Genomic DNA, 13,974 nt, shown 5'->3' with positions numbered 1-13,974 from the left:
TGCCATTAGATCGTTTTTATTACTGGCCACCTCTATTGTATTATACAAAGTCACTTTCAACAATATTCTATCGTCAATAATAACTGATTACTGTACCAACCAGCAACATTTACACAGTTCCATTTCATCGTGCACTACTACAGCTACTCACATTGCACTCAACATTAGAACTTTTTTCTCTTTCATATTTGGAGTGTCACCATTGATCACCATTTATGGCGGTCATTATTAAGAACAACCGTGAATTTAATTGCCCAGCCAACAGACACAAATCTAATCACACCTATTTATGAAATATTAATTTCATTCGTGAACATTTCAGGCCTTATTTTGGACGCCAAGTTATGTTCGAGGATAATGTGATGGCCGACATACTGCCATGCAAGGAGGTAGCAACTTGCTTATTAGTCCTGCAACCCCCTTTTTTCTGGATTAGCGTTCAATACTCTCTAAGGACTGTTCGGGAAGTTGGGGGAAAGAAAAGAAGGTTCTTCTATTCAAAACACAATCGCCAATCGATTCGCAATGATTTAAACCTGTTCTCCTAATGTCTTAAAAGAACTATCTTAAGATGAAAGAGTATTCCCTCTTCTATGCCACTAAATTCATCACTAAGAATACTTGCACTGATTCTCATACCCATAAAATAAACTTAGGTTCTAAAAAGACAGTTGATGTGTCCAACTGCACGGGGCTAGCGAACCCCAAAGGCAAACTCCAGCCCACCATCCACTCTCTCAACATCATCAGAAGGCTGTAATAGATCTTTTAGGTCGCGGTGAATATGGATTTATTAAGTCTATGCTCTCTCTTTAATCAACCAACTGCCATTTCGTAATTCAAGAAAAGGATTCCGAAAATAAGCTCCAAAATGTCTCCATAAAGAACAATGCCCAGTGCAAAGAATCCAATCAGATGTCTGAAAGATGTTCCTGAAAAACAGAAAAGGGTCAACTAATCCAGGCTTAGGTCTTCTGTAGATAGGATTTTTTTTTCTTAAGAGAAATAGTAGGATCACTAAAATAGTAAAGGGGATAAGCTCAAGAGTTTAGCATTTTTACTGGATTCCAATGCGGAGATCCTGAGTTCAAATCCAGCTTCTAACACCTCACTGTACTAACTATAACGAAAGAACATAGGTCCGGAGATCAACAGAGCACTGAAAAAACTCCGGGCGCTAATAATCTCAGATGTTGACGCGCCTTAAATTAAAAAAAAAAAAAGCGCCGAAATGATATCTATAACATTATGGAACAATAAAACGAAAGATAAGTTGTCTAGACAAAGTGAAAATCAGTTAACACGTATTATCAATGGCATTTAAGGTATATTTGCTAAGAATATAGAATGATAATTATTAAAACAAGAAACGGAAGTATGTTAAATAAGTATCCGTAAGCGAATGTGTTTTACAATATACTGTTTAAATATTAAAAAAAGTGTTGCCAACCTATTTAAATAAATTTTAATAACAGATTGTACATCTTATTTTTTCTGTAATGTTCTCACAGTTATTAAACATTAAGGAACATTACAGAAACATCACAAGCATAAGTTTTGTAGATAATCTCTCAGATCTATGGAGTATAAAAAATCAGATTTCAACTCTATGTACTTTAAATAGTTAACGATACTTCTGAAGCAAAGTGTAAGATATTTGATAATGTATGAAGACATTAAGATTCATCACGCAATCTACTTGGAACATCTGAGAAGTCACGAATCTACAGCAGAAAACTTTGTGTACAGTATCCACTAGTTTTACATCATTCATACAAATACAACATGGACAGAGAGACTGTGTGTGTACACCGTCGTTTTCCAGAGGTGCCCTGTTCCAAAGAAATGTTTTATTCTCTTAGATCTTTCAATATAATTTAAAGTTAAATCTAGTTTTCTATTTGGTATTTACCAAAAATTGTTATAAACCAAATTATTTAAAAACGGCAGTTAATTAAATTATTTTCTGGTCCCCATTTCTATGGCTAGGAATTTAAATTATCTGGACCATCATATTCAAGACATTCAAAATTAAAAAGGAAAAATGGAGGGATGGAAAATAAGAAAAAGAAAAAAGAAAAGTAATTTGCATTAATGAGGCTTGGGCAAAATGGCCGCTCCTGAAAAGCCGTGGAAGATATTTTCCGAATATACAATATTAATCAGATCTCTCACTATGAGTTCAACTAAAATATTTCTCTACTCTAAAAAATACAAATAAAAAATCTGTTAAGAACACTTATACGACTGACTCTAATTCTTATAAATTTACTTCAAGCTTCGAATTTTGAAAAAATATTTTAAAATTCTGGGTTTTATTAACCTTATTTTAATTATTTTAATGAATGAAAATAAATTTATTATCCAGGGACTATTGTCCCTTTAGAATAAATACGTGTACAGTTTGGAAGCCCTATTGGTTTTAGCCTATATTTTAGATATTTATATACAAACAAATAAGTAAGTACGAGGGTCGTTTGAAAAGTCCGTGCAAAAAAAAAAACTACTTAATTTTTAGGGGTAAACCTTTTTTATTTTTCAACATAGTCTCCTTTTAGGCTTATACACTTCGTCCAACGCTGCTCTAGTTTGTTGATCCCTTCCGAATAATAGGATTTGTCCAAGTCTGAAAAATAGCCTCGTTTGAATAAAATCTTTTTCCCGCCAGCCATTTCTTCATATTGGGGAACAAATAGTAGTCCGAGGGAGCCAAGTCTGGAGAATTGGGGGGATGTGAAACGAGTTGGAACCCTATTTCCATTAATTTTGGGACAACTGCTGAGGTGTGAGCTGGTGCGTTGTCGTGATGGAAAAGGACTTTTTTTGTGGGCCAATCGTGGGCGTTTTTCTTGCAGCTCGGTTTTCAAACGGTCCAATAACGATGAATAATATGCACCTGTAATAGTTTTACCCTTTTCCAGATAGTCGATGAGGATTATTTCTTGCGAATCCCAAAAGGCAGTCGCCATAATCTTTCCGGCCGAAGGAACGGTCTTCGCCTTTTTTGGCGCAGATTCCCCTTTGGTAACCCATTGTTTAGATTGTTCTTTGGTCTCAGGAGTGTAGTGATGTATCCATGTTTCATCCACAGTGACGAAACGACGCTTAAAGTCCTGCGGATTCTTCTGGAACAGCTGCTAACCGTCCTTGCAACACTTCACACGATTTCGTTTTTGGTCAAGCGTGAGCAATCGCGGCACCCATCTTGCGGATAGCTTTGTCATGTCCAAATGTTGATGCAAAATATTATGTACCCGTTCATTCGAGATGCCCACAGCACTAGCAATCTCACGCACCTTCACTCTTCTGTCATCCATTACCATATCATGGATTTTATAAATGATTTCTGGAGTAGTAACCTCAACAGGGCGTCCAGAACGTTCAGCGTCACTTGTACCCATATGGCCACTCCGAAAATTTTGAAACCACTTATAAACTGTTCTAATCGAAGGTGCAGAGTCAACATAATGTTTATCAAGCTTCTCTTTAGTCTCCTGAGGCGTTTTGCCTTTCATAAAGTAGTGTTTAATCAACACACGAAATTCTTTTTCGTCCATTTTTTGAAAATCACTCGACTTCCTCGATTCAAACGAATGCCAAACACAAAGAAATAGACCGATCTGGCTGAAACTTGGTGTGTGTTCTTCCAGGAGATGCTACTAACTAAACATAACCCCGATACGCGTCAGTACTGCTATCTCTCTGACTTTGCACGGACTTTTCAAACAACCCTCGTATTTACAAAAATAATAATTAAAATTAAGGAAATAAACCGCATTCAATTATTATTTCGGAGGAAGCTGAGTAGAAAGGAAATAATTGATCAGAAGGGATTTAAAGATGGAAAGGGTAGGAGCATGGCGGACAGATGATGGTAAGCAGTTCCAGAGAGAGGTAGCGCGTATTAGGAACGATTTGTCAAAGGATGAAGTACGATGTGAGGGAATATAGAGATCAGATAATTCTATAGACCAGGATTATTTCTAATTAATACTATTTCCATTATTATTTTTATTAATTTAAGGATTCTTAAATTGATAAAAATGAATTCCATTGGGATAAAAAGTTGGTAATAATTAAAGAAGATTTTGGAGCAAACGTCATATTGGTAATCAAACCAATTATTGGTAATTATTGAATTGTGGACAATAGATATTGTAAAACAAATTTCATTTTTTCCACACCGACATTTCGATACAATATCTGCTCTCACTAAACACCATCTAGAATCTGCAACACGAATTAGACTTTGACAACATTTCCCATACTTGCAACTAACACTAACAGAAACAAACACAACATATTAGAAATTGAGGCACATTAAACAACAACAAAAATCCATCAACTTTAGGACAGACACGAACAACCTTTCAAATTTCTACAACAATATTCTTCAAAGCCGTAACTTAACAAATTACTCACCACATACCTAAGGTTTTTCCAGCCCTATTGTTTTTCACCCCTCCCTTACCTCTATATAAACCCGCTTTTCCGTGAATCCTCAACAGTTATGATGATGTAGCTTAAAGTTAAACTACGCAAATTTTATAATGTTAGTCATTTTCAAATATTAAAATTATTATTATTTTAAGAAATTCCCATCATATATTATTTCTAGTCATTTTAAATTTTCTATTTTTTTTTTCTAAAAAATATTTATTTATTCTTGTATTTACTCAGTTTTGTTTGTACTCATTAGTTTTGGATTTACATTAATGTATTATATCTTTTGTACAGACCCTGAAGACGATAATATATTCACCGAAACGTCGGTGTGAAAAACAAATTCGTTTACAATATTTATTGACCGCCATCAAACCAATAAAGTTATTTTGGGAAAGTTTTATACAATAAAATAATCAATTCTTATCAAGAATTTGATGAGAAAATTGAGTACAACTTGACTACGCCAGACTTTATCACTTAATCACCATTGAATGGAGAAAAAAGAGAAAGGTTCCGCATGGATGGAGAAAGCACTTTAAGAGAAACTGGACGCTGTCGAAGCCAATCTTCTTTACCTTCAGCAGGTGGTAATTTAACCTACCATAACTTATCTTTACTTTTACCGGCTACTCAATGGCTATCATAGATACTAAAAGGCTGAAAGAAGATATCAATTAGATAACTGCAATATACTAAGTGAAGAGTACCGCTTTGGTCTGTGGCAAAATTATGAAGGATAGTAAGGGGTCGGGGTGATATATCTTGTCTTCTAAGCAGTCTCAAGGTACAACTAGTAACTAAGACCAGTTTAGATTATCCTCCCTTCTACGATACTGATGTCATCTTCCCAAAATGGCAACGCTCAAACTTAAGTTGCAATCATTTTTAACATAATTTTTCTACAAATATGAAGGATATGCTGGATCTGTGAACGTTCTCCCTAACTGAGCCAACAAATAAGTGCGTCCGCGTAGATAGATCTACCCGCAAGAGGACAATGAATACCATCTAATTGCGTAACCCATCTAAGAGATTGTATTAATAACACTGACGTAGCGAATTATTAAAGTTTCACTTAAATTTTTGGTCGTAACCAAATTGAAATCACATAGTACTTAGGCTAATGTAAACTGAGAACATTTCAAAGCTTTAATCTATTTCTTTATTTCTATTGGGTAATGCAGCTTATTTGGCTTCTTTCAAAGAAGTAATTCTAACTTCATAGAAATGTTAAAACAGTAAAAAATTACGAAAATGAAATTCAATATAAGGTGTTTTGAGTTTCCTATATATATATATATTTTTTTTTTAAATAGAAATTTATCAATTTCTGCATCCTAAATCGCAGATAAGCATGCTGTATGGTAAGTATAAAAGTTAAAGTATCATTTTTACTTTAAATTAAATAAATTAAAAATTAAAAAAATGGAATTTACGGCACCACACAATCCAAAACTGAAACAAATTACACATCACCATACTAAGGGAGATTATCTGGTTTTGAATATTTCAAAATGGTTAACAATAATAATCTTTAACTGACTGGAGGGTAGACGAACAAGCCGTCAAATGTTGTGCATTATTTAATAAATAAATAAATAAAATAATTAAAAATTAACCAGTTATGAAAACAAAAACTCATAAAAACTAAAATTCCCTTTTCCCCCCCTTTTTTTTTTGCTGAAAACCCAATGAACCCGCCCAATATCCAGGATTAATAAAAATTAAATTGAACAGAGTGAAAAATGAAAAAGTAATTATTTGAAGATAGAAAAGTGGAAATTGAAAAACTCTCTAACAATTGAAAGAAAATTTTTTGGACCCTAAACTAACCAAATATTGATTATAATTAGAAAAGAAAACATCACTTCCATAAAAAAAAATTAAATAAACACACATACTGTTGTATTCCATTTAAGCTATAAAAACTTACAATAAATAATTATAATAGCTCTAAAAAAAATGTAATAGAGCAATAAAATGGAAAAATAAATACTAAAAATAATGTTCCACTTGTAACTATATAAATACAAACCAATTATACTTGAAAAAATTTAACGATACTTTCATAGTTTGTTAGTTAATCATGGGGAAAAACAAGAACCATATTTCTAGAAAATATTTTCAGCTAGAACTTCCGTTAACTTAAAGTTGAGTAAAAATTAATTTTTAGATAGTTCTAGGTCACCTACAATCCAACCAAATATTAAATAAAAGTGCCTATTATTAAAAACTAGTTGTATATTTCATCGCAGTAATATTGTATCCAATTATTTAGAAAATAAGCTAATATAAGGAAAGAGAGAAAAAAAAAAATACTGCAAAGAGGAAATTCAATCCAAAAAAAAAATGGTTCCCACTTTTAGATATCCACGATCAACTTGAAATTGGATATCCAACACGTAGAATCCTTCTTACACAACTTATTGCAGCTCCCATGATTAAATCTTAAATATCTTTTGAGAAATATTAATAGAATAAGACAAAAGAATTGTTTTGTCTATTACCTCTAGTTATTTAGTTTACAATTTCCTGTATAGATGGTTCGATATATTGTAAAAACCAAAATTTAGGAAAGGTCATAATTTTTCCCCCTCCTAGCTATTGCGATACGCAGCACATGGAATAATATTTAAATCAATTATAAATCAATTTAAATCAACGAGACAAGTGAAATACGATTATATTAATACAGTAAAGGCCTTTTTTGTACAATTAAGGAGCTTTAGGAAAACATGAAAAATTTGAAAGCAGTTCTTTTAGGCGAAGATAATCAACTATTACCGCAATTCTTCCATGTAATTACAGTTAGCATAACTAAAGCGCCGTATTTACCCTTTATTTCTTACATTTTGGCTACTTGAAGAGGACAGTTTATTTCTAAATATTACGAATTAATAAAAAGACGTAATAATGGTTTAAGGTTATTTATGCCATTTTAGAATAAATTAAAATTGTAAGTTAATTCAAAGAGGCTGAGATTAAATTCTAATCCAATTTACTAATGAAATAATACTCGATTAAATATTAAGCAAAACAGGTTGTTAAATGAGATAAAAGAGTCTAGATAATTGAAAAATGAATTTAAAAAATTTATATCCGGTCCAAGCCAGTCAGTCAGAATATTCAAACTCAGCTTCTCGAATCCTGGTTCCGAAAATGGAAAATAAAAATTAATGAACAAAATCAGTGCTTATTACTTTTACATTACGAAAATCTGTGAGTCCACCAGTTCAACTGAACGGTGTAAAGATTCTTCCAGTACGATACTTAGGACTGTACATTGGACAAGAGACTCACCTGGAACCCACATACTCGACTAAAACGACAAGATGTGAACAGACGCTACAAGCTAATTACTAGACTATTAGACCGCAGATCCAAACTCGATTTGAATCACCAACTGACAATTTACAAGACACTATTAAGACCCCATATGGACATATACGGAGCTGAAGTGTGGGGATCAACCAAACCCTCGTAACTCCAAACGCCTGCAGATACTACAGTCTAAAATCCTACGGAAAATCCTGAATGCTCCTTACTACATCTCTAACCTTACCATACACACTGTGACCTTCACATCCATTTCGTCACTGACCTAATAAAGTCTCGCTACCGCAAATTTCGCAGCCTCCTAGCTCTCTCCATCCTAATCCTCTTGTACAACAACTCTCCTCTCCACACCTTCCAGACAATCCTCCTCGTCGCTTGAAGCGGAAGTGGCCTAGGGGCCTACTGTTGTGAGTGTAATATCCACTGAGAAAGAGTTCCATCAATGGGTGGTTGCTCTTACATGACATTCATGAGAACTTGACCCGTTTCATCAAATTTACTTGATGCAACATTTCTTGCAGTTGTAAATGTACTAATAAAGTGAATAATAATAATAATAATTTTAAATACAAATTCTTATTATTATTATTTTCCATAATATTGTAATAATAACAATTTACCCCCAGAGAAAACATGGATACAGACGAATAATTAGTTGAAGAACAATTGGCTGTAAATATTTGATAATAGTGTTATCTGGCCGAGTTTTTTACTGAGCGACGTATAACTCTTCAAGTTTTTAATGGCCGCAAGTCACTTTCTTTGTTCTATAGCAAAAGATGGAAAAACAATTAACAACTTTCTGTCTAGAGAGGAAAATGGAAAAGTTAACTTCTGTGACGTAATTAAGTAAACAAAGTCCTACTTCTTTTTCTCGTACCTTTTTTCTGCTCGTCTTTTTTTTAAAAGAAAGATCTTCCAACAATATTAACTATACTGTTGCCGCTTTTTCTTTTTCAATTCTTTTTTCGTTTTAAGTATTAAATAAAATGAAAACTTTTAACTTAAATTTTCTCCTTTGTTTTTCATCCAGTGTTGTGTAACTTTTCTTTTTTTCATTACAATATGAGCTATAGCAATTACTTTTAATTACTTTTCTTTAAACAATTTAATTGTGTGATACGTAACTATAATTTAAAACCAGAAAAAGAATTTATCTTTAATGATGAAGAAAAAAATGATCAATTATTCAGATCAACCAATTTGGGTACATTTTTTTTGAACCAAGAAACCCCTTGGCAATTATTTCCCTCTACAGATTTGGAGGCCATTCGGTTCCCCATTGTTTTAAAGGAGAAGCCTGTAAAAAATTGCAACATATCTACGAATAAGGTAAGAGCCTCTCTAAGAACCTTCCTACCTCGACTTATATGTGAAAAATTAAGAATATTCCCTCATCTGCGGGTATTCTTTTGGAAATGTCAAGGGAATCAAAAATAATTGAAAGTAATTTCAACCACTAAAAACAGGTGGAGAATATTGCGGCAGCTTTATGGGCACTTCCGGAATATGCAGTCAGCGTTTAGAAATAAATGTTCATCCTGAGCAGTAAAGGATAAGAATCTACTAAACAACCTGGTGCGGGCCAGCCGTTACCAAAGAATATTAAACTAAAATGGACGGTACAAAAATTTGTTGAAGTGAAAAACAAAAGTTTTTAAGAAGGAAAATTTAGAACTTTTAAGAGGTCCAAGATGGCTACACGGTTAGAATTGAACCAAGAAGTTTTGCTGAATGGTGATCGAGAGCCAGTTTATAGCAACGATGTTTGTGTGAGACATCCTGATGGAGAAAAAGACGGAGAGGAGGCTCTGAATGAAATTGGTTAAAAGATAAGCAAGACGATTTAGAAGCTCTAGGTCAGAGATGGAGAGCGGAAGTGGCTGAGCCTCCAGTCCCACATGGGGCCTTATACAGGAAGTAGTTGGCATGATCAAAACTAATCATGAGAACTATTGGGCGCGTTCAGCAGACAAGAGCGCTACCAGATCGCTCCCAAAGGGAGCGCTTTATTTCTCTGAACACTCTGCTACTAATACAACCTAAACATAACCTTTTTTCGAAATAAGATTGGCGAGGAATCGGTCAAATAAAAAACAACTCGTCTTTTAAATCAAAAGGTGCTAGGCCATTTCAAAATCTGGTATTTATTAATCATATTTCAACTTTTTAACTTGTTATCAAAGAGAAAGAAGAGCACGCGATAGGTTATTTTTATGTTTTTTTTCATCCCCTTTCTACTAAAAATAGTGCCAAGGCAGTAAAGCTAGTATTTTTTCTTAATATCGGGAAATAAGTCGTTTTCCGAGTGATTTTTCTAAGAAATATCAACTGTTAAGAGCTTTAGATGTTCTCAAGCATTCACAAAATGGCTAAAAATTAATTTTACATCTGTTACAAACAAGAAGGTTTAATAATTATTTGGTAATCTTGGGAGAGTTGCGTTTAATTACCAAAACAATTGGAAAAATTTCAAACTTGTTTTTATAAATACACGTACTTTGCTAGTAGCGATAGAACGTCGAAGTAGCATAGAAAATTTCCGCTCCATAAGATGGCGTCCGCTCCCACAATATGTTGTGAGAGCGATGCTAAAAGTGCGCCATTCAACGGATAGTTCCGTAGCGCTCTTGTCTGCTGAATGCGCCCATTGACTCATATAAAACCAATAGGCAACAATTTCGCTTCCGTCAGTCATTACAATCAAAATTTAAGTCCACTAAAATAATTATTAAGTCATTAAGTCAACCTCTTTCTTAAATCGTTTTAAATTAATTAAAATAGAGAAAGAAAGCTTGCATAATAAATTACATGAATAAGTCTATTTGATGTGGACTAAAATACTGCATTAGAAAAGTCAGACCTGCGGGCAACAAAAGTCCGAAACTTTATAAACGCTTCATTTATTGAAGCTATCATTGTATTGGGCGGAGGCTTGAGGCCATGTTGGTTACAAAGTATGCCCCTTTCTATATGTTCACCGCTAACCAGTTAGTTTGTCTGTTAAAATGTTACAACACTGGCGCTAGCGGTGGATCATATTTTAAAAAATATGATGTAGAGCGAACTTGTTTTTGGCCGGTTGTAATGCATTAATTTTGCATAATTTATTGAATTTACTGTGGGCCTGTTTTTAAAAATTGATTTTTAAAACTATTTTAATATTATTGTTATTTTATTATTTTTTTTAAATAATCCGAAAGAATTGTTCCCTAATCCAAATAATTTCGAAGAACTATGGATAAATTAGGATAAAGTCCTCAAGGTGGAAGAAAAAACCTTTATCCAAAACTCTAGCATTTCCTTAATTAAAAAAATATTCACTGACTTTAAGAACAACCTAACCTGGAATTATTAAATTTATCTATTTTTTGGTTTTTTAAGTAAAGAAATTATAAAAATAAACCAGTTACAAGTGGAACAATATATATACGTGAAATGGATGAACTTACATCAGAATCTGGCCCCTTGTCTGCGCCAGGACACGTGAACGACACGTACTCATGGCACCTTTTGTGAACCACAAAACTGCACACTGTTAACAGAAAACAAAAAGATAAGACTATAATTTTCCATAGAAGAAATATAATTAAATAAATAAAATATTAACTATTAAAATAAGAATTATTAGGGTGAAATTTGTAAGTAAATATTTTCTTCAAATTTGGTATTTTCCTTATATACGAAATGTGGCTATTAAATAACGAGACTGATGCTGCTACAGAAGAACTATGCATGCGCCAAATCCTAACGACCGACAGCTGTGCAGCGTAAAGCCTTCTCTTTCGATTGCAGCGTCAAACGTGTTATTGTAGAGAAATCTGTCTGACCGGAACCGTTCTTTGTGTAAGTTTGTGTTAGTTTCGTTTTACCGAAAACATGATACTACACATGTAGTAGAGCAACAAATTGTCGTGAAATTTCACATGAAACTTGGTGAGACCGCTACTGAAACTTATCTTTTATTAAAAGAAGTTTATGGCGATGAATGTTTATCACGCGCGCACAGTTTTGGAGTGGTTCAAGCGTTTCTAAGATGACCGAGAAGACGTCGGAGATGATGACCGCCCGGGTCGCCCTTCCACGTCCAAAACGGATGAAAATATCGATTGTAATTAATCAACATTACTACCGTGTAGTGCTTGCTCAACTCCGTGAAAGTGTAAGGAAAAAAAACGCCCCGATTTGTGGAAGAACAAGTCATCATGGGTTCTCCATCAAGACAACACGCCGGCTCACACTGCATTGTCTGTCCAAGACGTTTCTAGCCAAGTACAACATCCCAGTTTTAGGCCATCCGCCTTATTCGCCTGAGCTGACCCCCATATGACTTTTATCTGTTTCCCAAAGTCAAATCTGCATTAAAAGGAATACGATTTCAGTCCGTTGAAGCTGTGAAAGAAAAAGCGGCACGCATCATGCAGGAGCTCACAGAAAAAGACTTCCAGCATTGTTTCGAACAATGGTAAATTCGCATGGAGCGTTGTAGGGATAGGGGAGGGGTGTATATTGAAGGTGATAATAACTAAATATATACGAGGTGTGTTCAAAAAGTAACGGGAATTTTCGTTTTTTGAAAAAAATATTTATTTATTCGTCTACATTAATATTGTCGCCTTCAAAGTAGTCCCCTTCGCATACAATACACTTGTGCCAGCGCTTTTTCCAATCCTCGAAACACTTCTGAAACTCGATCTTTGTGATAGCTTTCAGCTCTTTCAGCGATTCGCTTTTAATGTCATCTATGCTTGTAAAACGACGGCCTTTTAATGTTCTCTTTATGTTTGGAAATAGAAAAAAGTCACATGGAGCCATGTCTGGCGAATATGGAGGCTGGGGCATCGTTAAAGTTTTGTTTTTGGCCAAAAATTCACGAACAAGCAATGTAGTGTGAGCAGGTGCATTATCGTGGTGCAAAATCCATGAATTGTTTTGCCACAAATCCGGGCGTTTTTTTCGGATTGCTTCACGGCGTTGAACTTGTAGGTAGTACTCCTTATTGATTGTTTGACCTTGTGGCAAGAATTCATGATGCACTATGCCATTAAAATCGAAGAACACAGTGAGCATAACCTTCACATTCGACCGCACTTGTCGAGCCTTTTTCGGTCTTGGCGATCCAGAATGCCTCCACTGGGACGATTGAGCCTTAGTTTCGACATCATATCCGTAAACCCATGTTTCGTCACCTGTTATAACACGTTTCAGTAGATCCGCATCGTTGTCGACTTCATTAAGTGACTCTTGAGCAACTTCCATTCTCCGCTGTTTTTGTTCGAAATTCAACAATTTTGGAACAAATTTTGCTGCCACACGTTTCATACCCAAAACATCCGAAAAAATTTCATGGCATGAGCCAATTGATATGGCAACATCATCAGCGACTTCTCTGATTGTGATTCGGCGATCGTTCATAACCATTTCTTTCACTTTTTTCACGTTTTCATCGGTTGTTGATGTGCTTGGACGTCCAGGTCGTTCGTCATCTTCAACGTTTTCGCGGCCATCTTGGAAACGCTTATACCACTCGTAAATCCTTGTTTTACTCATAGCAGACTCACCATATGCCTTTATTAACATTTCACGCACTTTATTACACTTTATTTCATTTTTTACGCAAAATTTAATACAAATCCTTTGATCCATTTTTTTTAACAAACAAAAATCGCCAAGCTCGAAAAACACGTCTAACCTTAACGGCTGCCACTTAAGAAGTAAACAAAGAATATTACTGAAAATTTTATCGTACTTCAGGGGCATGTGTACCAACATAATAAAAAAAAAATTTTACAATCAGACTCTCCAAACCCGCGAAATTTAAAAATTCCCGTTACTTTTTGAACACACCTCGTATAAATTTAAAATAAAATGTTTTACAGCAATAGTCTCGTTATTTAATAGCCACACCTCGTATTTATTACTATTACGTTTACTAGTTTATTGTATATGAACTTATTTATGCATTTTTCTTAATTATTTCCGCTTATTGCATTTATTAAACAGATGCAAAGTAAAACAATAAAAAAGTAATACAAAAAACGCTCTATAATAAAACAAATTAAATGCATTTTTAAAACAAACAAAACATTTTATATCTTAAGAATATTAGACGTCATTAATTAGAATTTAAACTAAATTTATGCAAAGAACATAAACATATTAATGGTAAGCTGTGGAAATGGAGAAGAATAG

The 13,974-nt window shown here is 34.1% G+C and overlaps 1 protein-coding gene across 8 annotated transcripts in view; it reads right to left on the bottom strand.

The window, feature by feature from the left end:
• Positions 1 to 13,974, bottom strand: part of Pkc53E (Protein C kinase 53E) — a 235,514-nt gene that overhangs the window by 109,440 nt on the left and 112,100 nt on the right. For all 8 annotated transcript variants that reach the window (XM_074128831.1, XM_074128830.1, XM_074128832.1 and 5 more), the window contains one exon: positions 11,235 to 11,317. In XM_074128831.1, the coding sequence (XP_073984932.1) occupies positions 11,235 to 11,317 (83 nt within the window). The remainder of the gene's footprint in view (positions 1 to 11,234; positions 11,318 to 13,974) is intronic.

This window comes from Rhodnius prolixus, unplaced genomic scaffold (genome assembly GCF_049639745.1).
Source record: "Rhodnius prolixus isolate KJV_2025 unplaced genomic scaffold, Rpr scaffold_9, whole genome shotgun sequence".
NCBI classification, from domain to species: Eukaryota; Metazoa; Arthropoda; class Insecta; order Hemiptera; family Reduviidae; genus Rhodnius; species Rhodnius prolixus.
Note: the sequence above shows the minus strand (reverse complement) of the source record. Positions and strands in the feature narration are given on the sequence as shown.